Here is a 26965-nt window from a genome sequence, read left to right as displayed (position 1 = left end):
GTTACCATTTTAACGAGTTACTATACATGTGTAAACTTATTTGTACCTATATGCCAAGAGATTATAATTGGATAGCCCATTCAGCATGAAGCGTTAAGTTTATAATAGGGTCGTACTCAAGATAACGAATATATTAATCTTTGTATCTATTATTTTACACTATAATCATAGAATTATATAGCATGGGAGGGCATTCGGTCCACTGTGTCTGTGCCGGCTCTTTGAAAGTGCTACCCAATTAGACCCACTCCACTGCTCTTTCATCGTAGCCCTGCAAATTTTTCCTTTTCAAGTATATATCCAATTCCCTTTTGCATGTTACTATTGAATCTGCTTCCACCACCCTTACAGGTAGTGCATTCCAGATCATAACAACTCGCTGCATAAGAACATTTCTCGTTATTTCCCCCCGTGATTTTTTGCCAATTATCTTAAATCTGTGTCCTCTGTTTACCGGCCCTCCTGCCAGTGGAAAGAGTTTCTCCCTATCTACTCTATCAAAACCCGTCAATTTTGAACACCTCTATTAAATTTCCCCATAAACTTCTCTGCTCTAAGGAGAACAATCCCAGCTTCTACAGTCTCTTCATGTAACTGAAGTCCCTCATCCTTTGCACCATTCTGGTAAATCACCTCTGCACCCTCTCCAAGGGACAATACAAGGGCATTTTAAGTAACTATTCAAACTCTGAGGTCACCCAATTTAAAGTGCATAAAACGATCAATTTTGCTAAAGATCATGAGTTTTCAGGTAAAGTTGGGTTAGAGGACAAAGGAAAATTGGACCATGGAGCACATGTGCAATTCAACCCTATTTTAAAGTCATACATGTCTTCCCTTATTTTTAGGTTTCCAATATAAATTTCTATGTCCACTTTATAACGGAAACTAGTCATGCTGAAATTACTCCTTGCTGCCAGTGGTGGCCCTTTAAGTTTTACATAGGTAGTTTCCATCATAAATGCGGACACAGGAATTTATAATGAAAAAGGTTGGCTCGGTGTCAATGTTTTTCGTTTATACTCCTGTGAAACACTTTGGGATGTTTTCCTATGTTAATAGAGCTATATAAATGCTTGTTATTGTTGTTGACAAGAATTGCCACAGATGTAATATTTTATACATTATATTTAAATTATATAAATATAGTGGTGTAAACTGGGCGCCATGGACATGTTGAGCCGAAGGGCCTGTTTCCATGTTGCAAACTTCTATGATTCTATATACTATTAAAAAGTTTTCAAAGTTGGTTCCAGACATTCACTTGACCTATTCCTTGAAGCTATATCATCTCCAATTACTGCTAAAAATGTTCCCAAGGAACTGTCGCTTTATAGAGATGTGATTGGTCCAGGTGAAACACAATCATTCCTCCTTCAATTGGTCCTCAATCCCACTCCTCTGCCTTCATTTCCCCAGTCTTGGGCTCCAGGGCAGGGGAGAAAGATCATGATGTGGGTGAAGAAACAGAGATTCTGTCGCAAGAAGGTAATGAGAAACCAGCAGCCTCTGATAAATAATAAAGTGAATTAAATCTACCCACCCACCCTGATCTTCCTTCTCAACCTGCCACTGCCAGATCCTCCACTATCCCATCTATTCACCCATAACCATTGCCACTGAGCTCCTGCCATTATTCTCCCACTCCAATCTCTGCTTCCTGGTGGGCAGCTAGCACCAGTCAATGGCATAGGAGGATAGTGGCGGGAGGAGCAGCCCAGTGTAGATGACATCAACAGAACAAGGGGAGGGCCGATGCAGAGGTTGCAAGGGGCAGGTGCGCACATCAGACTTGGAGGTGAGAAGAAGCAATGATTCCCTGGTTCAAGCTCTCCCTGTGCTGCCAGACCTTAGCTCCTATATCCCTTTCCCTTCCTCCCCTATGCTGCCAGGTCTTGGAATACTACCCCAATCCCCCAATCACTGTGCTGCCAGATCCTATGCTTCCTCTCCCAGTGGTGCCATGCATTAGGACCCTCTCCAGTGCTGGCAGACCTCCAATCGTTCTCCACTCCAGCTGATACAGACCCCGGGACTCCCTCCCAATGTTGCCAGACTCTGGAATTTACCTCCACAATTCTGTCAGATGTCAAAAATAGGAATAGAGGAGTTTGTGAAATTAGGGTGGGGCAAGGCCAATGAAGGATTTAAAGGTGAGGATGAGGATTTTAAATTTAAGGCATTTAGAGACAGTGAGCCAATGTAGGTCTGTGATGACAAGGGTGATGGGTGAACAGAACCTAGTGCAGGACAGGACACATGCAGTTTTGGACAAGTTGGTGTTTATGCACTGTGACAAATGGAAGACCAGCAAGGAAAGTATTGGAAGTAGTCGACTCTGGAAGCGATGGGGGCTTCAGCGGCGGAGGAACTGAAGTAGGGGCTGGCAATGTTGCGGAGGTGGAAGTAAACAATCTTTATAATGGGAAGGAAATGGCCTTTGAAGTTCAGCTTGGGGTTCAAACAGTGCTGTCAATAGTCGTCTTCAACCTGAGACAGTGGAATCAGTGGCAAAGGAGTAGAATTGTGGCAGGGTGTAAATAATGCAACATGCGCACACTGCTTGGAATTTGGAAAATATGGCAAATTTACACTGGTCCAAGGTTTGAAACTTAGGCCTTGGTCCAAGTTAGCAGAAAGCCCTCAACACAGCTCTGACAGGAATTGGATACTACAGCAACATAATGAAAGTGATGGTTAGTTTCATTATCTTACAGTGCCCCAGTTACTGGCACTATATGATCATCCAACAAAGAAGATTATTGTTTCAGTACCTGATTCAGACAACGGATCTGCAGAAACTGAATAGCATGTTTCACTTTTCAGTTTCTATGCAACACTGCCCAGGAACTGTAAATACACATCAAAACAGCATTTCAATGAGGTGACTCCAGCACCACCCAGTGACAACAGATATTACAGCAATTACTAAACAAATCTGAAAGAAGGATTTTCTACTAGTCCAAAATAAAACCATTAGAAAATAAAAGGAAAAAAATAAAAAAGCCCCAAGCTAACTGCTTCTACCCTGATTTGAATTTTCTGGTTGGGTTTTTGAAAGCAACATCTGCAAAGGCATCTTCTTCAACTTGATCATTAATAAAAGGAAATCAAAAATTACAGATTATTGTTTCAGTATCTGATTCAGACAATGGCTCTGTAGAAACTGAATAGCATTTTCACTTTTTTGTTTCCGTGCAACACTATCCAGGAGCAGTAAATAATCAAGCTAGTGCATTTCTGAGATGACAACAGATATCACAGCAATTAGTACTCCCAACAACCAAGACCCCCCCTCCCCCTCACCAGCCATCCCCTTCCTATAGCTCCCACAATTGTACACCACCCTTCCAATATGACTATAGCAATGTTCCCCTTCCAGTACTTCTACAAACCTCCTACCCCAATCTGAAACATCTTCCTTTAGATCTTGGACTTTGAAAAAGAGACAAGAAAAAAAAATCAGTACATAGCTGAACAATAATATTCAAAGCAACTGATTTACAACTTCCATGAAAATGTGGACGTATTCATATAATTTGAACCCAAAAATGCTTTAACGATGCTCTACTAAAAACACAACTTCTATTATTCAATCCTCATAAATCATAGCATAAAACATTGTATCCTGACTCACCGTGAGCAACATCATGGGAGGTATATCTAGCAATTGTACATTTAATTAAATCGTTTTTTAATAACAAATATATTGATTTGAGCCTCCAAAAGACTTTCCACCAATCTGTGGTTCCTCTGAAATTCTACATCCCATTCAAATTTTAATTGTAATGCCTTTCCCCAGCCCCGTTATTTCCCAGCCAATCTCAGTCAGTTTGCAGTCGACAGCATCTCTACCACTTCTGCTGCACTTCTATTTCTCCCCTCTCCAGCCTCAGGCCTGATCTTGCCCACCCTCTCCCCAATAGTTGAGATGGTTTCAGCAGCCTAGCCCCCCGACTCTTGCTGGTTCAAGCCTTGGGCCCATCCTCGGCGTTCCAGCTACAATTGCCTGCTTGAGGCTCTTTCGGTAACTTTCCTTTTGCTGCCCGCTGTATCGAACCCATCCACCTGCTTCCTGCCTCTCCTGAATCTTTGCCTTTACCCCATGTGCTGCTAAATCCCAGGCTGCTTTGTTACCACTGTAGCCGCACTCTCACTGCTCTTCCTCTTCTCCCAAGCCATTCTGCGCTGCTCCTGCTTTCTTTCTCTGCACTCTCAGGCCACCTCTGCTCCATGTTTTTTTTAAATTTCGTCCTCCCTTGCCATGTAGACCTGTGCCCATTGCTCCTCTGGCCTCCAGAATTTTTTTTTAAAAACAGGGTTGATAACTTTGCTCATGGTGGGCAAATTCAATAAGCCTGGGAAGTTGGTGGCTGTGGGGAAGAAGGGATAAATCAATGAAATTAATGATTGATGTCCTGTTTCAGGTACCAAATGTGCTGTGATGTTGTTTCAATTGACAGCCATCACCTTACCCCAAATACTTAACAACCTTCAACTCTCAGCACCTTCTTTCCCCACCCTACACGCGCACCATGGCGTCCCAAATGATGTATGTATGTATTATATCACTAACTCACATGTACAGAAAAAGAGAAAAAAAGAGAGTAAGGGGAAGGGGCAGGAAAAAGGGAGAGAATTAGAAAAGCACAAAGATAGATAAAAAATAAATACCAACATGAAGATAACAAACACAAAAGGATGAGTTACTGTGAGCAACCCTGCCATGGGAGATCCAGTAGAAATATATCAAAAGACTTTCGTCTAGTGCATGTTTTCTATTTGTCACACATACTTTGTATTGTCGCACTTTAGTTATCATAGAATTACATCATGGATCAGGCCATTCAGTCCAACCAGTTTGCGTTGCTGTTTATCCTCCACATGAGCAGTAGTCCCAATCATATGCCCGGCCTGTCCCATATCCCTTTATTCCTTTTCCTTCAACTGCCTATCTACCTTATTCTTAAAAGACGACATGGCCTCTGCTTCAATCGCTAACTCAGGTAGTGCATTCCACCACCACACACTCCCTGCATAAAAAGGTTTCTCCTGCTCTCTGGCCTAAATCTCTTACATTTAATGTTATGTCTACGTCATAGGACCAAGAATAGGTCACTTAGCCCCTCGAGCCCGTTCCACCATTCAATTAGATCATGATTGATCTGTGACCCAACGCCATATACCCACCTTAACCAAAGCTATTAAGGGATTTGGGGCTAACAAAAATCTATCAATCTCAGATTTAAAATTAACAATTGAGCTAGCATCAACTGCCGTTTGCGGAAGAGAGTTCCAAACTTCTACCTCCCTTTATGCGCAGAAGCGTTTCCTAACTTCACTCCTGAAAGTCCTGGCTCTAATTTTTAGATTATGTTCCCCAGTCCCTAATTCCCCAACCAGCGGAAATAGTTTCTCTCTATCTATCCTATTGGTTCCCTTTAATATCTTGAAAACTTCGATCAAATCACCCTGTAATCTTCTAAATTCCAGGGAATACAACCATAGTTTGTGTCATCTCTCTTCGTAATTTAACCCTTGGAGTCCAGGTATCATTCTAGTAAATCTACGCTGCACTTCCCCCCACCCCCCCCAGGTCAATATATCCTTCCTAAGGAGTGGTGCCCTGAACGAACATAGTACCCCAGGTGTGGTCTAACCAGGGCTTTGTATAGTTGTAGCATAACTTCTATCCCCTTGTATTGTAGTACTTTAGATGTACTTTTGATTATTTTCTGTACCTGTCCATGACATTTTAATGATCTATGTCCTTTCATTTTAGACTCATCAACCACTTTGTTGATTTACTTTAAGCCAAACAGCAGCAAATCAGAACTGGTGAGGTAGAAACCTACAAATCAAGAGCATACAGACCCCAGCACTTCCCTCCCCAGTGCTCCCAAGACCTCTTCCACTAATCCCAGGACCTTTCTCCACACTGATTCTAACATTCAGCCCCTCACCACCCCCCAAGCAGTGCTCCCAAACCACAGAACCCTACCTCATTAAAGCATTAATGGATATGGTAGGACTGGATGAAGTGTGAACATTTGCTCATCAAGTGACTATGTTCAACAACAAACACCAACAACTTGCATATGTACACCACTTTTAACAGAAAAACACCCCAAGGTGCTTCATAGTGGTATAAGGGAAAAAAATGGATGCCAAGTCAAAAAAGGAGGTATTAGGAGGGGCATCCAAAAACTTGGTTAAAGAGGTAGAGGGGAGGTGGAGATGCAAAGTGTTTAGGGAGGGAATTCTAGAGAGAGGGGCCTAGCAGGGCAAAGGGAGGGGGGATACCCAAGAGACTGGAGGCAGAGGAATGGAGAGTTTAGGAGAAGGATGGAGCAGTTGTAGCGTTGAAGGAAGTTAAATATAGGGAGGGTTGAGGCCATGAAGGGATTTAAGCACAACAACGTACATTTTAAATTTGAGGCACTGGGGATTAGGAGGCAACGTAGGTCAGCAAGGACAGGGGCAATAGATGAGTGAGACTAGGTGCAGGTAGAATAAGTACAGCAGAGGTTGAACGAGCTGAAGTTTATGGAAGTCAGCCACCATAGCATTGGAGTAATCGAGTCTGAAGGTTACAGAAGCGTATGTCAGTGTTTCAACGGCAAATGGGCTGAGGTGGTGTTGGAGGTGTGCAGTATTATGGAGGTGGAAGTACATGGTTTACGTGATGTAGACGACGTGGGGTCGGAAGCTCAGCTTGATGTTGGATAAGATCCTAAAGTTGCAAACGGTCTGGTTTACAACAACTTGCATTTATATAGCATCTTTTAACACAGTAAAACGTCCAGCCTGACACAATGTCAGGGAGGGGGTGGAATGAGTGGCAAATGTACAGAGTTTGTGGTGGGGGCTGAAGATGAAGAAATCAGTCTCCCCAATGTTTAGTTGGAGGAAACTATGGCTCATCCAAGACTGGATGTTGGATAAGCCGAATCCCCCACATCAACATCCTGGGGGTCACCACTGACCAGAAAATTAACTGGACCAGCCATATAAATACTGTGGCTATAACAGCAGGTCAGAGGTTGGGTATTCTGTGGCGAGTGACTCACCTCCTGACTCCCCAAAGCCTTTCCACCATCTACAATGCACAAGTTAGAAGAGTGATGGAATACTCTCCACTTGCCTGAATGAGTGCAGCGCCAACAAGAAGCTCCACACCATCCAGGACAAAGCAGCCCGCTTGATTGACACCCCATCCATCACCTTAAACATTCACTCCCTCCACCAATGGCGCACCGTGGCTACAGTGTGTACGATCAACAAGACGCACTGTAGCAACTCGCCAAGGCTTCTTCGGCAGCACCTCCCAAACCCGCAACCTCTACCACCTAGAAGGAAAGGGCAGCAGGCGCATGGGAACACCACCACCTGCACGTTCCCCTGCAAGTCACACATCATCCCGATTTGGAAATACATTGCCGTTGGGTCAAAATCCTGGAACTCCCTACCTAACAGCACTGTGGGAGAACCTCCACCACACGGACTGCAGCGATTCAAGAAGACGGCTCACCACCACCTTCTCAAGTGCAATTAGGAATGGGCAATAAATGCTGGCCTTGCCAATGACACTCACGTCCCATGAATGAATGAATAAAAAAAAAAGCAATCCCACAACACAGCGATATTGGAGGGGTAAAGTGAGGTGGTGGAGAGGGAGATGTTGTGCTAGCCCCACATCTGCCGATGATGAGGAAGAGGTGGCCAAGGCTGGATCCTTGTGCAACTCCCAAAATGATGCTGTAGGGGTAGAAAGAGAAGCCATTGCTGGAGATGATATGGCTATGATCGGATATATAAAAATGGAACCAAACAAAGGCAGTTCCACTAAGCTGGACAATGGAGAAGTGTTGGAGAAGGATGGTGTGATCAACTGTGTCAAAGGCTACAGAGCGAAATTGCAGCATTGTCACAGTCACAGAGAATGTCATTTGTGACTCTGATTAGGGATGTTTCAGGGATGGGATGGAAACCCGATTGAAGGGATTCAAACAGTAAGTTGCAAGAAGGATGGGCACAGATCTTGGAGATGACAACACATGATCTGGTTGGAGGGATTCAAACTGGAGTTGGAGGAAAGATGGGCACATATCTGGGAGGTGTCAACGTGGTCAAGGAAAGTTGTAGATGAGGCAGTAGTGTGCAAAGACAATGAGGTTGAGGCTGTTTCTTTTTGAGGGAAGGTGAGGACATCAGTTTTGAAAAGGAAAGGGATAATTCCTGAGGAAAGGGAACTATTTATGTCAGCTATCATGACAGCCAAGAAGAGAAATTGAGCAGCCAGGAATTTAGTTGGAATAGGATCGAGGGAGCCGGAGCTGGGTCTCAGACTAGACAAGCTTGGAGAGGGCATGGGGGAAATGGGAGAGAAAGTAGGGAGAGATGGGGCGCTACAGTCATTGAATTGAATTAATTGACAATTCTTTGTTCAGAGATTGTTTGTACTGATATATATAGCAGGCTTTTCACCATATCTTTAGGTTCCAGTTTCATTTGCATCAACAGTTTTTTTTTAACCCCACATCATGTCAGTGAGGCAAGACGCCATGGAGTGAAGGAGTGCATTACAATCTTAAAAGAGCCAGTTAAAAGATGCTGAAAGGGTTCCATGTATTCGCACGCTTTACTTTCAAGACAGTTGGAAGTATTGTGCAAGTTAAGCATTTATGTCTGTATGGTTTTGTGCCAAATAACTCTGTGGTCTATTTGACAATTTGGAGGAAAAAATTGGATAAGGGGCGTTTTTAGGCGCAAGTAGCGTGATGCGATGTTACCCTGCGCCCAATAACCCTTGCGCCGGCAGGACCCAAGATTCGGCTGGCCCGAGGACTCACCTGCAATCAGCGTTCCGTTCCTGGCCTTTGACGTGGAATCAATGCAATTCGCACTTTCCACCAGCAGGGGGAGCTCAATCTCTTAAAGGGATGATGTTTCTTTAAAATCTCCTAAAGGTAGCTGGTACCTGTTACTTGCTGAAAATATCAGTCTTCTGTCTGCACGGAGATCAGACATCGCACCCATAAAACAGAGATGCAGGTCCCATCCCTATGTTTACACACTGATGTGTTATGTTAAAACATTGAATAAAGGTTGTGCGCTACTAAATCCCACATCCTCCAATCTGCCGATCTGAGTTGGTACCAGGCCTGCGAGAGTGCGTGCACCAAGGTTCTCTACTGATGCTGAGAGACTTTGGTGCAAGAGGTGGACAGAAGGAGGGACATCTATACTGCAGCGGGGGGCGGGGGGGGGCAGCGCGGGCAAGAGCCCTCCAGACATGTATCCAAAAGGCAGCAGGGGACAAAGTCAATGCCAGGCGCACAGCAGCATGAACTTGGATGCAGTGCAGGAAGAAGTTCAATGCTTTGACATAAGTGGTCAAGGTGAGTGAGGTCAACTCAACTCTCAAGTGGCGTCTCCTACCAACTGCACCACGCGCTACATCCCCCCATCCCACACATATCAACAAACTCTTTCCATCAGTACTCAACTCTTCCAATCAGATGCTTCCTCTCACCCTTGCACATTACCACAGTTGCAAACCACCCAACCACAACTCACAGGCCACACACACTGACAGCTATTCAACCATGACAGGCACATCACCCAGACACACGTCCTGCTTTCTTGCAGAAGGTGGCGCATATCAGGAGGCAGCAAGTGGTAGAGCCATTTAGCCCATCGAGCCTGTTCCACCATTCAATGAGATCATGGTGGACCTATTACCTAACTCCACATACCCGCCTTAGCCCCAAATCCTTTAATGCCCTTGGTTCACAAAAATCTATCAATCTCAGATTTAACATTCATAAATGAGTTAGCATCAACTACCATCTGCAGAAGAGTGTTCCAAACGTCTCCCACCCTTTGTGTGTAAAACCATTTCCTAACTTCACGCCTGCACGTCCTGGCTCTAAATGTAAGGCTATGTCCCCGCGTCCTAGTATTCAAGTCTAGGAGACCTCCAAACACAGTTACAAATGTCTCGGCAGCCAGAAGCAATAATCCAGCCACGAATCTCCAAATCCTGCATGGTGGGGGCTCCTCCAGGCACTAAGACATGTTTAGATGGTCAGGGTTAAGTCTGTGCATTGAGTTGAGCGTTAGACACAATTTTGGACCTTATCACTTTAAATCAGCGTTGCACACTGATTGAAGCCATTTTCTCCTTACTTTACATGATTCTAGCATTCATTATCTGTGCCAACTCCTATACCAAGATGGTGTCTGGCGCACATCACGCTGGAAACATGCGTGCGCATCCAAGACGCCACCTTGGATGTCAGAGAGGCTGTGTAGCGCCAAAACAACAGGCGCTACACGGCCCAATTTAGCGCCCTTTATCTTCTTACTTTTGGCATCAATTCAAATACTCCAAGGCTCTATTCTTTCTTCCAGTCTGTTCCTTATCTATATCAATGGCTACCTCCACTCATCATTCAGTCCTCTCTCTCTCCCTTGTTAATGATTCCACTTTGGTATAATCTAGTTTCACTTCGACTACACCATGTGTAGGGCAAAGAAAACTGTGTTTCTTTTAACTCTGCTAACACAGTTTCTTCTTGCACCTCAAGCCCAAGATAGCAATTTTTACATTTGATGGCGCCACCTTTCATCCACTGACAGTTCATAAAACATCATTGCATTTTTCACCCCATTCAAAAATTGTTTTTTTTTTGCATATACGGACACAAAAATCAGCAAAAACAAAGGTTCAAAACAGAGTACCAACTTATTTACCATAGTTTAATGTAAGGCTTGACCTTCAGCTTTCAATTACAAATGCTTCATCGGTATCTAGTACTCTTACCATTTTCCATGCTGGTGTTCATAATTACTCTCATCTCCAGAACTGTCTAGGTGCGCATCTCCTTTCTTTTTAGACTGCACCACCTTGGTCGCGGCCTGAAAACAAAAAGATAACTACATTACCAATCACTCTAGTATGGTTAAATGTGGCTGTGATGGACATGGGCTCCATCCTGTACTATGTCAGAAGATATTTCTGTATTTTCCCTCATTTTCCTAAAAACAATTCTTGCTATTTTGAAAATCTCAACTATGATTAGATATTCACTTTTAAAAACAAATCAAACACAAACCCTGCTTTGTTTTTAAAAAAATCATAAGAGCATATAGCATGGCTGGCTTGTGGTGCTTAAAAATACCTTTTCATAGTTTCAGAGGAAACTTGCTACTGATGAGTTGTTCAGTCAGTAATAAACACGATAACATGAATTCCATCCATAGAGAGTGAAAATGTCCTGCTTCAAAAAAAAGGACACTTGGCTCTTGTAGTTCAATACATTTATTCACTTTGTTTTCCAAGACTAAGACCATTTGTATTTATTGGGACTTTTTGCAGCAAACCTACCAACTAATTATTTTTGTATCATCATATCCTAATTGCCTCAATAAGCATCAATGTTGGGGCAAGGGCCAGATGTGGGAGATACCAATAGCAGGCCTAGGGGCTGCGTGAGCTAGGTGGCATTGATGGTGATGCAGGGGCCTTGGTAGTCATTGATGATGGAAGGCCAAGAGTCAAGGAAGTCTTTGGGCAGCAGTCAGCGGCCAGTAAATGATTCAAATTACTCACCAGAATTTATTTGTAAAAATATATATATGAAATTCCAAGTGCAGACCCAACCAGCAAAGAAATCTTATGCTTACTTTTATCTTGGCTTAATAGAGGAGGAGGGAAGGGGGAAGTACACATAACAGGGCCAATACTGAGACAAATGTAGTATGATAAGTGATTATTTCCTCTACATATTTACTAGGGAAGATATGACCAATATGCCCTTTATAAATAATGATATTCCAAGCAGAATTAATGACTGATATAAAAAAAATAGAAATCCTAAAAAAGATAAAGGGGCTCAAAATAAATAAATCCTCAGGAATTTATCCTAGAGTACTGAAAGAGTGTAGGGGGGGGAAGATTTGTGAGGTGTTGGTGGTCATCAAGAGGTAGTTGAATATGGGTGAGGGCCAAATAGGTTGTACTTCAACTTGAAATGGTGGCAATTCAAAGTAAAACCCGGAAATGGATGAGAAATTGATTGAAGGTTAAGAAGCAGTAGGTACTTGCTGGGTGAGTTTTCAGGGAATTTTGCGTTTGAGCCCCTGTTCATCCACAACCTTCGGTATCTCATCACAGAGTATACTCCCATTCCTTGTTTTGCCTTCCAAAATGCATTACCTCACATTTATCCACATTAAACTACACTTGCCTATTCTGCCAACACCATTATAAAAGCAAAATTACTCTGTTAACTGTAGATTTATTTGATGTTAACCTTATATCAAGAATAGGTAACCAGGTGTAAACATCATTTTGCAACTTCAGAGTAAAATGTATTCAACAACAACTTGCATTTATATAGAGCCTTTAACATCCCAAGGTGCTTCACAAGAGCATTATCAAACAAAATTTGACACCGAACCACATAAGGAGATATTAGGACAGGTGATCAAAGGCTTGGTCGAAGAGGTAGGTATTAAGGATCGTTTAAAGGAGGAGAGGTAGAGGGGTTCAGGGAAGGAATTCCAGAGCTTAAAAGGCACAGCCACCAATGGTGGAATGATTAAAATCGGGGATACGCAAGAGGCCAGAATTGGAGGAGCGCAGAGATCTCGGAGGGTTGTAGGAGGTTACAGAGATAGGGAGGGTGAAGCCACGGAGGGATTTGAAAACCAGGATGAGAATTTTAAAATCAAGGCGTTTCCAGACCGGGAGCCAATGTAGGTCAGTGAGCACAAGGGTGATGGGTTAACAGGACTTGGTGCGAGTTAGGGTACGGGGAGCAGAGTTTTGGATGAGCACAAGTTTATGGAGGGTGGAAGTTGGGAGGCCGGCCAGGAGAGCGTTGGAATAGTCAAGTCTAGAGGTAACAAAGACATGGATGAGGGTTTCAGCAGCAGATGAGCTGAGGAAGAGGTGGAGACGGGCAATGTCACGAAGGTGGAAGTAGACGGTCTTGGTGATAGATGTGCTTCTGACCCCATATCTGCTCTAAGGGTCAAACAGAACACCAAGGTTGCAAACGGTCTGGTTCAGATTCAGACAGTGGTCATGGAAAGGGATAGAGTCAGTGGGTAGGGAACGGAGTTTGTGGCAGGTACCGAAGACAATGGCTTTGATCTTCCCAATATTAGGACTTTTATATATTCTAGACTAGCACAAAGATTGTCTCCAACTATATATTTCAACTGAATTATCTCTGAGTAGTGAGGCAAAGGGAAGCAGTAATCAACTGGATGATGCAAGTTGCACTTACTTGAACAAGGAAGTTTGACTTTTTCTCACTTAGCATTCTATTAGCAAGAGACTCAGCACTGTCTACTAATCGTTTGTTACTGAAGTTGTTAAGAAATTTATGGTATGGATCTTTCTTGTTGATAACCAAGGATAGCTTCCTTTTTAAAGACTGGAAAACAAAACAAAGCAAGCAAAATGATCAGCAAAACACTGAAGATCTACACAAAAACAAATTATGAAATGGCATCTACCCGACAATGTGGAAAATTGCCCAGTTATGTCCTGTCCACAAAAAGCAGGACAAATCCAATCCGACCAATTACCGCCCCATCAGCCTACTCTCAATCATCAGCAAAGTGATGGAGGGTGTTGTCGACAGTGCTATCAAGCTGCACTTACTCACCAATAACCTGATCACCGATGCTCAGTTTGGGTTCCGCCAGGACCACTCAGCTCCAGACCTCATTACAGCCTTGGTCCAAACATGGACAAATGAGCTGAATTCCAGAGGTGAGGTGCGAGTGACCGCCCTTGACATCAAGGCAGCATTTGACCGTGTGTGGCACCAAGGAGCCCTAGTAAAACTGAAGTCAATGGGAATCGGGGGGAAAACTCTCCAGTGGCTTTTTTTTTTATTCGTTCACGGGATGTGGGCGTCGCTGGCAAGGCCGGCATTTATTGCCCATCCCTAATTGCCCTCGAGAAGGTGGTGGTGAGCCGCCTTCTTGAACCGCTGCAGTCCGTGTGGTGACGGTTCTCCCACAGTGCTGTTAGGAAGGGAGTTCCAGGATTTTGACCCAGCGACAATGAAGGAACGGCGATATATTTCCAAGTCGGGATGGTGTGTGACTTGGAGGGGAATGTGCAGGTGGTGTTGTTCCCATGCGCCTGCTGCCCTTGTCCTTCTAGGTGGTAGAGGTTGCGGGTTTGGGAGGTGCTGTCGAAGAAGCCTTGGCGAGTTGCTGCAGTGCATCCTGTGGATGGTGCACACTGCAGCCACAGTGCGCCGGTGGTGAAGGGAGTGAATGTTTAGGGTGGTGGATGGGTTGCCAATCAAGCGGGCTGCTTTATCTTGGATGGTGTCGAGCTTCTTGAGTGTTGTTGGAGCTGCACTCATCCAGGCAAGTGGATAGCATTCCATCACACTCCTGACTTGTGCCTTGTAGATGGTGGAAAGGCTTTGGGGAGTCAGGAGGTGAGTCACTCGCCGCAGAATACCCAGCCTCTGACCTGCTCTCGTAGCCACGGTATTTATATGGCTGGTCCAGTTAAGTTTCTGGTCAATGGTGACCCCCAGGATGTTGATGGTGGGGGATTCGGCGATGGTAATGCCGTTGAATGTCAAGGGGAGGTGGTTAGACTCTCTCTTGTTGGAGATGGTCATTGCCTGGCACTTATCTGGTGCGAATGTTACTTGCCACTTATGAGCCCAAGCCTGGATGTTGTCCAGGTCTTGCTGCATGCAGGCTCGGACTGCTTCATTATCTGAGGGGTTGCGAATGGAACTGAACACTGTGCAGTCATCAGCGAACATCCCCATTTCTGACCTTATGATGGAGGGAAGGTCATTGATGAAGCAGCTGAAGATGGTTGGGCCTAGGACACTGCCCTGAGGAACTCCTGCAGCAATGCCCTGGGGCTGAGATGATTGGCCTCCAACAACCATTACCATCTTCCTTTGTGCTAGGTATGACTCCAGCCACTGGAGAGTTTTCCCCCTGATTCCCATTGACTTCAATTTTACTAGGGCTCCTTGGTGCCACACTCGGTCAAATGCTGCCTTGATGTCAAGGGCAGTCACTCTCACCTCACCTCTGGAATTCAGCTCTTTTGTCCATGTTTGGACCAAGGCTGTAATGAGGTCTGGAGCCGAGTGGTCCTGGCGGAACCCAAACTGAGCATCGGTGAGCAGGTTATTGGTGAGTAAGTGCCGCTTGATAGCACTGTCGACGACACCTTCCATCACTTTGCTGATGATTGAGAGTAGACTGATGGGGCGGTAATTGGCCGGATTGGATTTGTCCTGCTTTTTGTGGACAGGACATACCTGGGCAATTTTCCACATTGTCGGGTGGATGCCAGTGTTGTAGCTGTACTGGAACAGCTTGGCTAGAGGCGCAGCTAGTTCTGGAGCACAAGTCTTCAGCACTACAGCTGGGATGTTGTCGGGGCCCATAGCCTTTGCTGTATCCAGTGCACTCAGCCGTTTATTGATATCACGTGGAGTGAATCGAATTGGCCGAAGACTGGCTTCCATGATGGTGGGGATATCGGGAGGAGGCTGAGATGGATTATCCACTCGGCACTTCTGGCTGAAGATGGTTGCAAACGCTTCAGCCTTGTCTTTTGCACTCACGTGCTGGACTCCGCCATCATTGAGAATGGGGATGTTTGCAGAGCCTCCTCCTCCCGTTAATTGTTTAATTGTCCACCACCATTCACGACTGGATGTGGCAGGACTGCAGAGCTTTGATCTGATCCGTTGGTTGTGGAATCGCTTAGCTCTGTCTATAGCATGTTGCTTCCGCTGTTTAGCATGCATGTAGTCCTGAGTTGTAGCTTCACCAGGTTGGCACCTCATTTTTCGGTACGCCTGGTGCTGCTCCTGGCATGCTCTTCTACACTCCTCATTGAACCAGGGTTGATCCCCTGGCTTGTTGGTAATGGTAGAGTGAGGAATATGCCAGGCCATGAGGTTACAGATTGTGCTGGAATACAATTCTGCTGCTGCTGATGGCCCACAGCGCCTCGTGGATGCCCAGTTTTGAGCTGCTAGATCTGTTCTGAATCTATCCCATTTAGCACGGTGGTAGTGCCACACAACACGTTGGATGGTGTCCTCAGTGCGAAGACGGGATTTCATCTCCACGAGGACTGTGCGGTGGTCACTCCTACCAATACTGTCATGGACAGATGCATTTGCGACAGGTAGATTGGTGAGGACGAGGTCAAGTAAGTTTTTCCCTCGTGTTGGTTCGCTCACCACCTGCCGCAGGCCCAGTCTAGCAGCTATGTCCTTCAGGACTCGGCCAGCTCGGTCAGTAGTGGTGCTACCGAGCCACTCTTGGTGATGGACATTGAAGTCCCCCACCCAGAGTACATTTTGTGCCCTTGCTGCCCTCAGTGCTTCCTCCAAGTGGTGTTCAACATGGAGGAGGACTGATTCATCAGCTGAGGGAGGACGGTAGGTGGTAATCAGCAGGAGGTTTCCTTGCCCATGTTTGACCTGATGCCATGAGATTTCATGGGGTCCAGAGTCAATGTTGAGGACTCCCAGGGCCACTCCCTCCTGACTGTATATCACTGTACCGCCACCTCTGGTGGGTCTGTCCTGCCGGTGGGACAGGACATACCCAGGGATGGTGATGGAAGAGTCTGGGACGTTGGCTGAAAGATATGATTCTGTGAGTATGGCTATGTCAGGCTGTTGCTTGACTAGTCTGTGGGACAGCTCTCCCAATTTTGGCACAAGTCCCCAGATGTTAGTAAGGAGGACCTTGCAGGGTCGACTGGGCTTGGTGTTTTGCCGTTGTCGTGTCCGGTGCCTAGTGGTCCGATGCCGGGTGGTCCATCCGGTTTTATTCTTATTATGACTTTTCGTAGCGAGATTTTACAACTGAGTGGCTTGCTAGGCCATTTCAGAGGGCAATTAAGAATCAACCACATTGCTGTGGGTCTGGAGTCACATATAGGCCAGACCGGGTAAGGGCGGCAGGCTTCCTTCCCTAAAGGACATTAGTGAACCAGATGGGTTTTTACGACAATCCGGTATTTCATGGCCATCATTACTGATACTAGTATTTTAATTCCAGATTTTATTTTAATTAATTGAATTTTAATTAATTAATTGAATTTAAATTCGCCAGCTGCCGTGGCGGGATTTGAACTCATGACTCTGGATTTTAGTCCAGGCCTCTGGATTCATACCTAGCACAAAGGAAGATGGTAGCGGTTGTTGGAGGCCAATCATCTCAGACCCAGGACATTGCTGCAGGAGTTCCTCAGGGCAATGTCCTTGGCCCAACCATCTTCAGCTGCTTCACCATTGACCTTCCCTCCAACATAAGGTCAGAAATGGGGATGTTCGCTGATGATTGCACAGTGTTCCGTTCCATTCGTAACCCTTCAGGTAATGAAGCAGTCCATGCCCACATGCAGTAAGACCTGGACAACATCCAGGCTTGGGCTGATAAGTGGCAAGTAACATTCGCGCCAGACAAGTGCCAGGCAATGACCATCTCCGACAAGAGAGTCTAACCACCTCCCCATGACATTCAACAGCATTACCATCGCTGAATCCCCCACCATCAACATCCTGGGGGTCACCATTGACCAGAAACTTAACTGGACCAGCCATATAAATATTGTGGCTACAAGAGTAGGTCAGAGGCTGGGTATTCTGCGGCGAGTGACTCACCTCCTTACTCCCCAAAGCCTTTCCACCATCTACAAGGCACAAGTCAGGAGTGCGATGGAATACCCTCTACTTGCCTGGATGACTGCAGCTCCAACAACACTCAAGAAGCTCGACACCATCCAGGACAAAGCAGCCCACTTGATTGGCACCCCATCCACCACCCTAAACTTTCACTCTCTTCACCACCGGCACACTGTGGCTGCAATGTGTATCATCTACAGGATGCAATGCAGCAACTTGCCAAGGCTTCTTCGACAGCATCTCCCAAACCTAGAAGGACAAGGGCAGCACGCTCATGGGAACAACACCACCTGCACGTTCTCCTCCAAGTCACACACCATCCCGACTTGGAAATATATCGCCGTTCCTTCATCGTCGCTGGGTCAAAATCCTGGAACTCCCTTCCTAACAGCACTGTGGGAGAACCTTCACCACACGGACTGCAGTGGTTCAAGGTGGCGGCTCACCACCACCTTCTCAAGGGCAATCAGGGATGGGCAATAAATGCTGGCCTCACCAGCGGCGCCCACATCCCATGAACGAATAAAAAAAAAACTTTGCCTCAGAAATCAATAGAACTAAACTGCTGTATGAGATACTTTGCAGAAAATCTGCTGTCATAAATGTGGTTTGTTGTGACATCTTTAAATACAAGAGATTGGAAACACAAATACCTGGTCTGACTCAGAGGCTACATTTTCTTGAAATTGTCGTTCCAGAACTTCAGAAGCTTTCTTGAAGTCTCCCTTCTCCATACAGACTGCCACACCCTACAAAACAAAAGAAACAGAAAAGCTTTTAAAAATGATTTTGCTAAAAGCACAAGACTTTTTAATGTTGCCCACTAGAATCCAGACATGCCTATGCCCCAATTTAAAGGTGCGTTCTTTTACATCCCACATTAAAACTGGTAAACCAGAAAGAAGATGGAATATAAAACGTTGACATTTCTGTTCAGTTTTGATCGTTTTAAAATGTTTTCTTCACCACCTCTATTGCTGAAATGCCAAACAACAGAACAGTTACACTCAGCCCTCTTTATTGATCTTCCTCAATAGAGCTGTGTACTCCCCACTATGGGAAGTGCTAAGGCCCCTGCTCACACAAATCCTAAGCACGGTTGTGACCTATCCCCCACCCTACTCACACGCAATCCTCAGACTCGCACCTCCAAAATACAAAATCCTTGGAAAAGTTAGGATCTCTTCCTTAAATGCACATTCCTTAAAAGAGTTGGGATTGCCTCCCCCAAACACCCTCAGAGATGGGCCAACTAACAGGGATTTTTGAAAATTCTGTGATAGATGTTGAACTGCTTTCGATATAAAATTCCTTGTGAAATTCTTCACTTTGAACAGGAACACCCTCTGCACTATTTAAAAATCCCATTTTTTTTTACTTCCCTCCATCTTTGCACCTATTTTCATGTTGATAAGATTGGCAAACAACCTGTTTCTAAGCTTCCAGAAGGTACATAACACTGCATGTGTCAGTTCTCAGGGGATGCGCCTCACATTCCCCATACAGCACAGCCAAAGGAATCATAGATGAAAGCATGCATGACATACTACCACTATGGAGCTGCCCCTGGAGCAATCAAACAAATCAGTTTCAGGGAAATGGACAAAAAAGTCAACCACTTAGGCGTATTCGGGAAATGGCAATCTCTACTCTAACTTTAAGCATCAGATTAGGTTTCAACAGGACTATGCTTCACGGAGAGACAACATCTCCGAAAATAAATCTGCGGAAGCCACGCCAACAATTTTAGTATGTTATATAATTTTCCCCAACTTCCACACTTATTTTTCTTATGAGGATATAAAACCACAATTTTCTTTCTGATTTGGCTGATTTCCTCAGCTCATGAGCCAGCTGACTGCAAAGGTAGGTGGTGACCTGTTCACAGGCTCCTTCCAATGCCACTGTAAGCCAACTTCCAGGAAGTATGCAACAGCAGCATGGGGACCGACTCTGAATAGATTATTCCTTCTCACAGCAGTGCACTTGAGATGGGAATTTGGAATTGTGGGGGAAATTGAATGTGCATCCTACTATTGCCATGATGCATCGCATAGATGTTCCACTTGTCTATCCATCAATTCAATAAAATGCTTTGCATCTGTAGTGAACTGTCAATTTTCTTCTTCCTCATTGAAAAAAAACACAATGCACATTTAACCAGTATTCCATGGAAATAAATAAAAAGCATTTATATAGCAACTTATCCTGTCTTCAAGATATCCCAAGTAAATTGCAACCAATGAATTACTTTTGAAGTGCAGTTACTGTTATGTAACCTACCCAGGCAGCCAATTTGTGCACAGCAAATGAGTTGATTGGTCAGTTAACTTTTTTGGTGGTGTTGATTGAGGGAGAATGTTGGCCAAAATACTGTGAGAACTCCTTGCACTTCTTCACAGTGCCATGGGGCCTTGCATATCCACCTGCACAGACAGGCAGGGCTTCAGTTTAACGTCTCGTCTGAATGACAGGACTGCCAACAATGCAGCAAAAAACCTGCCAAAATATAGGCACCATAAAGTTCCCCATCCCACCATATATGTCTAAAAATAAAATTTATCACATCATAAAACTTTTAAACAAAATCACCAATGTACCCATTCCGTCTTACAAATTGCTCCATCTCCTCCTTTCCACACTGGATGTGATACGGCAGCCTTGGCTCTGCGAGCAGGCAGCAACTTTCCCATCCATGCCACTGCACTATATGTCCTGGCCCATCTGAACCTTAACCTCCTGTGCACTGATAAGAACAACGGATGCATAATGTACAGCAGCAGCTGATGATGCACAACTTTTATTTCAGCAGCAGTCTCATGCGCCAGATTTGTGGCTTCATCCTGGTCCTTTAGCAATGATAACCTGTACTGAGAATGGTTAATATTACCTGAGCGAAGGAGAGATCCACATATGTTAAAGATTAACAGCTCCACATGGATGAATGGTAATCTTGGGCTACGTACAAGTACTGCTTTATTTCCAGAGAAGAAATAATTAGTATGCCAAGAAGCATAGAAGCCATTGTGGTTCACAGATTGGAACGAACGCAATTAAATGGGGCTGGGGCGGCTGACAGGTAAAATACTTTGAGAATGAGTAAGAGAGCAAGTGAAAGTGAAAGTGTATGAGGTGCATACAGAACAGGAGACATACAGAACGAGGAAACCGAGGGAAAGAGACTTACAGAAAGAAAGTTGGAGACAATCAGATGATGAGAAAAGTTATGAGAGGCGTACACATACAGACACAAAGCGAGTTAGAAAGAATTAGTGGCAACATTTTTCTATTCGTGGCCTTAAGCAATGGGACACAGCATCACCTACTAAAAAGCTCCTAAATATTTCGGGGAAATATTACACACCAACACTTTGCCATTGTAGTATGGGTATTGAACATTAAGCACCTTGGGACGTTTTACTAAGTTAAAGGCGCTATATAAATGCACGTGGATGTTGAGCTTTGGTGAACAACTCTGGCGCACAAAAATGGCATCAACTGCAGACTCCGTCAACTGTGGATTTAGAGCTACTTCTCGGTTTTTAATCCTGCCTTTAAATATAGCACCAACAGAGCATCAAGTGAACTATTTTGTTAACATCTTCATTGAATATATTTCCCTTCAAAAGTGCTAACAGCAGCATTTATTGTGTTAAATTAAATCAGCACAGCATATATTTCAATTAGCAGGTTATCGTTAAGATTTTCTCAACACCACCTTTCATAATAAATCACCCCTCTGGCCACTAACTTGAATTTGAAGCAACAGTTTCAGATCCGCATACAGCTCATCTTTCTTTAGCTCTTCGCTATCTGCCATTTCGATCAAAACCAATAATGCAGATTCCAATGGGGTTATACTTTCATCTTTGTCAAACTGGACATCTGAAGTGCAAAATAAAAACAATCATTGGTTAAAAAAAGGTTATTACGTACACAGCATCAGCTTCTTATTTATCAATAGGTGCTTTTTAAAGTTATTGGCCCAGATTTTGCTGCCAAAATAACAGCGAGTTTAATGTGCACGGCATTATTAATGTGAAAATTGTCCAGCAACTTTTGGCAAGGAAGAGATATCCTGTGAATTGCGAATCGCTACAAGTTGCTGGACGCTGTTAGCCTCACAAAAACGGCAGCTTGCCCTCAACCTCCCCTTGAGTTTCATGAAATTACTGTATTTGCGCATTATCTGCCAATTAAACTCGCCGCAGAAAGTTAGGGCTGCTACTCAACAGCGTAAGTACCTTTTTAATGAGGAGATTTAAGTTCCTACAATGCCATTCAACCTCTTTGGCCCAGAAAGCAAACTGAAGTTATGGAGTCTCATTCCTATAGATAGTAAATTGTTTAGAGATTTTTAAAATTTTACATTTTCCTTTGTCTCTTTTTTCTCTCTCTCTTAATCCAATCTTTCATTCCCTCTCTATTTCTCTTTCTGTACCTGATTTGACTCTAATTCACCCTATTTCCTCCTTCATCGTTCCTCTGTTTCTTTCTCAATCCTTAAATCTCATTGGTTAAAGAGATAGACTGTTGATGCCATCGTTCACCAACGTCCCAGGTGCCCCGTTATCAGCTCACACTTCCAGCAACTTATAGGGCAAAAAGTTTGAGCTGAAGTGTGAAGGAAAAAGTCTAACTAACATAGCATGCCTCGCTCCAGCAAAATCTGGGCCATTGTATATGTTTTAGAAATACAGATATTCATTGAAACATTTCAGATTTCTTTGAAATAGACATGCTCTTTTAATACACAGGACTCCAAGAATGGCAAAGAAACAATAAGGACTTCTGTGTGTAGACTAGGGGCAGTTTTACAAGTGATCTAACCAATCAGAGCTCTCATTTTCACTGCCCTGGATCTACTTCACTTTGATATTAAACCTAGTTATGGTTTGAAAACTGAGGACACAGTAATTAAATGAAAAAGCTGGGAGAGTGAAACATCAAAGTACAGATATAAAAAGGTAATCTGCAATAATCACTAAGGGTTTTATAATGCTGTAATGACAAGATAATATATTGCACTATTTAGATGCAAACTGGATATGGCCAGATTTATATAATCTACATGGGGCAAACGGGCACAAAGTTTAATCCTGCATCACTAAATTTGTGGGTGATCATGTTCGCCTAATCCCAAGCATGACAAAAACCCTGAAGGAATCATTAACATCCAAAGCGAAATAAGGCAGCACCTTTTGTACAAGATATAATTTTTTTTATTGCCAATGATGCTGTGGAACTGACTCTGCAATGTAAATGGAGTGGATTCTACAGCACCACCACCCAAGACTATTACAGTACCCAACTACATAATAGTTTCCCATAAGGGATTCTGCCATGGCACATTGTGCAGCTTGAAGTTAAGAGTACTTGAGCATTATATCAAAGCAATTGGAAATTATACCAGAATTCAACGGATAAATGTGTGAACAATTATTTTGTAATTGTTCCTGGAGTTCCATACTTGTGAATGAAGCACATCCTCTTCAGATGAGCCACCGTTGTGTCCACTGCACAACTGAATTTCTACACTTATTTTTACAAACCCCTGTTGTATTGTTAACTGTGATCAGTATGTTGTTAAAATTCATATTACACTCATTTACAAGAATTTTTACAGAGCAAAGTTAGTAAGATTTATACTGCTGTCGATCCACTTTCACTTAAAACCGGCTTACACCCTACTGAATATCTGAACTCGTGCTCGTTTGAAACCTAGCCCTGGACTAACACATTTTCATGCCATTAAAATTCAGTCTGCAATTGGCATGGGTTATGTTTGCAATTTTTTTTCTGGCATTAATTCAGCAATTTAAGTTTTGTATGAATTTTCATGGAAGGACTTAGAGATAGATGTCAGTCAGTTGTTTGCAGATATGTATAACATAAATTGTAGAATTAAATTAAAAATACTCAACAAAATATTCTGCTCCAGTTGTGATTCAACGTGCTTATCAAGAATGTGTTTTTAATAGTCTCAAAGTGAATTACCGAGGAGTATTTGATCCAACTACAGGAGTAAGAGATATATTTGGTGCATTCATTTCTTTCAAGCATGTAGCTGCAGACAACATTGTAGCTGTTAGCTACTATAATTAATATAATTTTGATAAAAATATATATAGCCCCTAGTGATTGGGATCTCAATCCATTTAAAACTTGCGTTGGGGAAAATAAACCACATAATAACAGTACCCAACTACATAATAGTTTCCCATAAGGGATTCTGCCATGGCACATTGTGCAGCTTGAAGTTAAGAGTACTTGAGCATTATATCAAAGCAATTGGAAATTATACCAGAATTCAACGGATAAATGTGTGAACAATTATTTTGTAATTGTTCCCGAGTAGGACCTCAAAGGTAGTAATCTCAGGATTGCTACCAGTGCCACGGGCAAGTCAGAGTAGGAATGACAGGATAGCTAAGATGAATACGTGGCTTGAGAGATGGTGCAAGAGGGAGGGATTCAAATTCCTGGGCCATTGGAACCGGTTCTGGGGGAGGTGGGACCAGTACAAATTGGACGGTCTACATCTGGGCAGGACTGGAACCAATGTCCCAGGGGGAGTGTTTGCCAGTGCTGTTGGGGAGGGTTTAAACTAATGTGGCAGGGGGATGGGAACCGATGCAGGAAGTCAGTGGGAAATAAAATGGTGACAGAAACAAAAGGCAGTAAGGGAGAGTGTACAGAACATGACCGGACAGATGGTCTGAGAAAGCAGGGCAAAGACCAAGGGAAGTCTAGATTAAACTGCATTTATTTCAATGCAAGAAGTCTGATGGGCAAGGCAGATGAACTCAGGGCATGGATGGGTACATGGGACTGGGATGTTATAGCTATTACTGAAACATGGATAAGGGAGGGGCAGGACTGGCAGCTCAATGTTCCAGGGTACAGATGCTATAGGAAAGATAGAGCAGAAGGTAAGAGAGGAGGGGGAGTTGTGTTCTTGATTAGGGAGAACATCACGGCAGTAGTGAGAGGGGATATATCCGAGGGTTCGCCCACTGAGTCTATATGGGTAGAACTGAAAAATAAGAAGGGAGAGATCACTTTGATAGGATTGTACTACAGACCCCCAAATAGTCAACGGGAAATTGAGGAGCAAATATGTAAGGAGATTACAGACAGCTGCAAGAAAAATAGGGTGGTAATAGTAGGGGACTTTAACTTTCCCAACATTGACTGGGACAGCCATAGCATTAGGGGCTTGGATGGAGAGAAATTTGTTGAGTGTATTCAGGAGGAATTTCTCATTCAGTATGTGGATGGCCCGACGAGAGAGGGGGCAAAACTTGACCTCCTCTTGGGAAATAAGGAAGGGCAGGTGACAGAAGTGTTGGTGAGGGATCACTTTGGGACAAAGTGATCATAATTCCATTAGTTTTAAGATAGCTATGGAGAAGGATAGGTCTGGCCCAAAAGTTAAAATTCTAAATTGGGGGAAAGGCCAATTTTGATGGTATTAGACAGGAACTTTCAGAAGTTGATTGGGAGAGTCTGTTGGCAGGCAAAGGGACGTCTGGTAAGTGGGAGGCTTTCAAAAGTGTGTTAACCAGGGTTCAGGGTAAGCACATTCCTTATAAAGTGAAGGGCAAGGCTGGTAGAAGTAGGGAACCTTGGATGACTCGGGAGATTGAGGCACTAGTCAAAAAGAAGAAGGAGGCATATGACATGCATAGGCAGCTGGGATCAAGTGGATCCCTTGAAGAGTATAGAGATTGCCGGAGTAGGAGTTAAGAGAGAAATCAGGAGGGCAAAAAGGGGATATGAGATTGCTTTGGCAGATCAGGCAAAGGTGAATCCAAAGAGCTTCTACAAATACATAAAGGGCAAAAGGGTAACGAGGGAGAGAGTAGGGCCTCTTAAGGATCAACAAGGTCATCTATGTGCGGAACCGACAAGAAATGGGTGAGATCCTGAATGAATATTTCACATCGGTATTTACGGTTGAGAAAGGCATGGATGTTGGGGAACTTGGGGAAAATAAATAGTGATGTCTTGAGGAGTGTACATATTACAGAGAGGGGAGGTGCTGGAAGTCTTAACGCGCATCAAGGTAGATAAATCTCCGGGACCTGATGAAATGTATCCCAGGACGTTATGGGAGGTTAGGGAGGAAATTGCGGGTCCCCTAGCAGAGATATTTGAATCATCCACTGCTACAGGTGAGGTGCCCTGAAGATTGGAGGGTAGCAATGTTGTGCCTTTGTTTAAGAAGGGCGGCAGGGAAAAGCCTGGGAACTACAGACCAATGAGCTTGACATCTGTAGTTGGGTAAGTTGTTAGAGGGTATTCTGAGGGACAGATCTACAGGCATTTGGAGAGGCAGGGACTAATTAGGAACAGTCAGCATGGTTTTGTGAGAGGAAAATCATGTCTCACGAATTTGATTGAGTTTTTTGAAGGGGTAACCAAGAAGATAGATGAGGGCTGTGCAGTAGACGTGGTCTACATGGACTTCAGCAAAGCATTTGACAAGGGTACCGCATGGTAGGTTGTTACATAAGGTTAAATCTCATGGGATCCAAGGTGAGGTAGCCAATTGGATACAAAATTGCGCTTGACGACAGAAGACAGAGGGTGGTTGTAGAGGGTTGTTTTTCAAACTGGATGCCTGTGTCCAGCGGTGTGCCTCAGGGGATCGGTGCTGGGTCCGCTGTTATTTGTTATTTATATTAATGATTTGGATGAGAATTTAGGAGGCATGGTTAGTAAGTTTGCAGATGACACCAAGATTGGTGGCATTGTGGACAGTGAAGAAGGTTATCTGGGATTGCAACGGGATCTTGATCAATTGGGCCAGTGGGCCGATGAATGGCAGATGGAGTTTAATTTAGATAAATGTGAGGTGATGCATTTTGGTAGATCGAATCGGGCCAGGACCTACTCCGTTAATGGTAGGAGCGTTGGGGGAGAGTTATAGAACAAAGAGATCTAGGAGTACAGATTCATAGCTCCTTGAAAGTGGAGTCACAGGTGGATAGGGTGGTGAAGAAGGCATTCGGCATGCTTGGTTTCATTGGTCAGAACATTGAATGTAGGAGTTGGGATGTCTTGTTGAAGTTGTACAGGGCATTGGTGAGGCCACACTTGGAGTACTGTGTACAGTTCTGGTCACCCTATTATAGAAAGGATATTATTAAACTAGAAAGAGTGCAGAAAAGATTTACAAGGATGCTACCGGAGACTTGATGGTTTGACTTACAAGGGAGAGGTTAGACAGACTGGGACTA

General features: G+C 44.0%; 1 protein-coding gene across 1 annotated transcript in view; it reads right to left on the bottom strand.

Moving 5' to 3' along the window:
• Positions 1–26965, bottom strand: part of terf1 (telomeric repeat binding factor (NIMA-interacting) 1) — a 64428-nt gene that overhangs the window by 14962 nt on the left and 22501 nt on the right. The window contains exons 2-5 of the mRNA XM_067977141.1: positions 21472–21605; positions 18374–18469; positions 13302–13451; positions 10829–10923 (exon numbers count right to left, since the gene is read on the bottom strand). Coding sequence (XP_067833242.1) covers positions 10829–10923; positions 13302–13451; positions 18374–18469; positions 21472–21605 — 475 coding nt within the window. The remainder of the gene's footprint in view (positions 1–10828; positions 10924–13301; positions 13452–18373; positions 18470–21471; positions 21606–26965) is intronic.

The sequence above is a fragment of the Heptranchias perlo genome, chromosome 3 (genome assembly GCF_035084215.1).
Source record: "Heptranchias perlo isolate sHepPer1 chromosome 3, sHepPer1.hap1, whole genome shotgun sequence".
NCBI classification, from domain to species: Eukaryota; Metazoa; Chordata; class Chondrichthyes; order Hexanchiformes; family Hexanchidae; genus Heptranchias; species Heptranchias perlo.
This window is presented reverse-complemented; position numbering and strand designations above follow the sequence as displayed.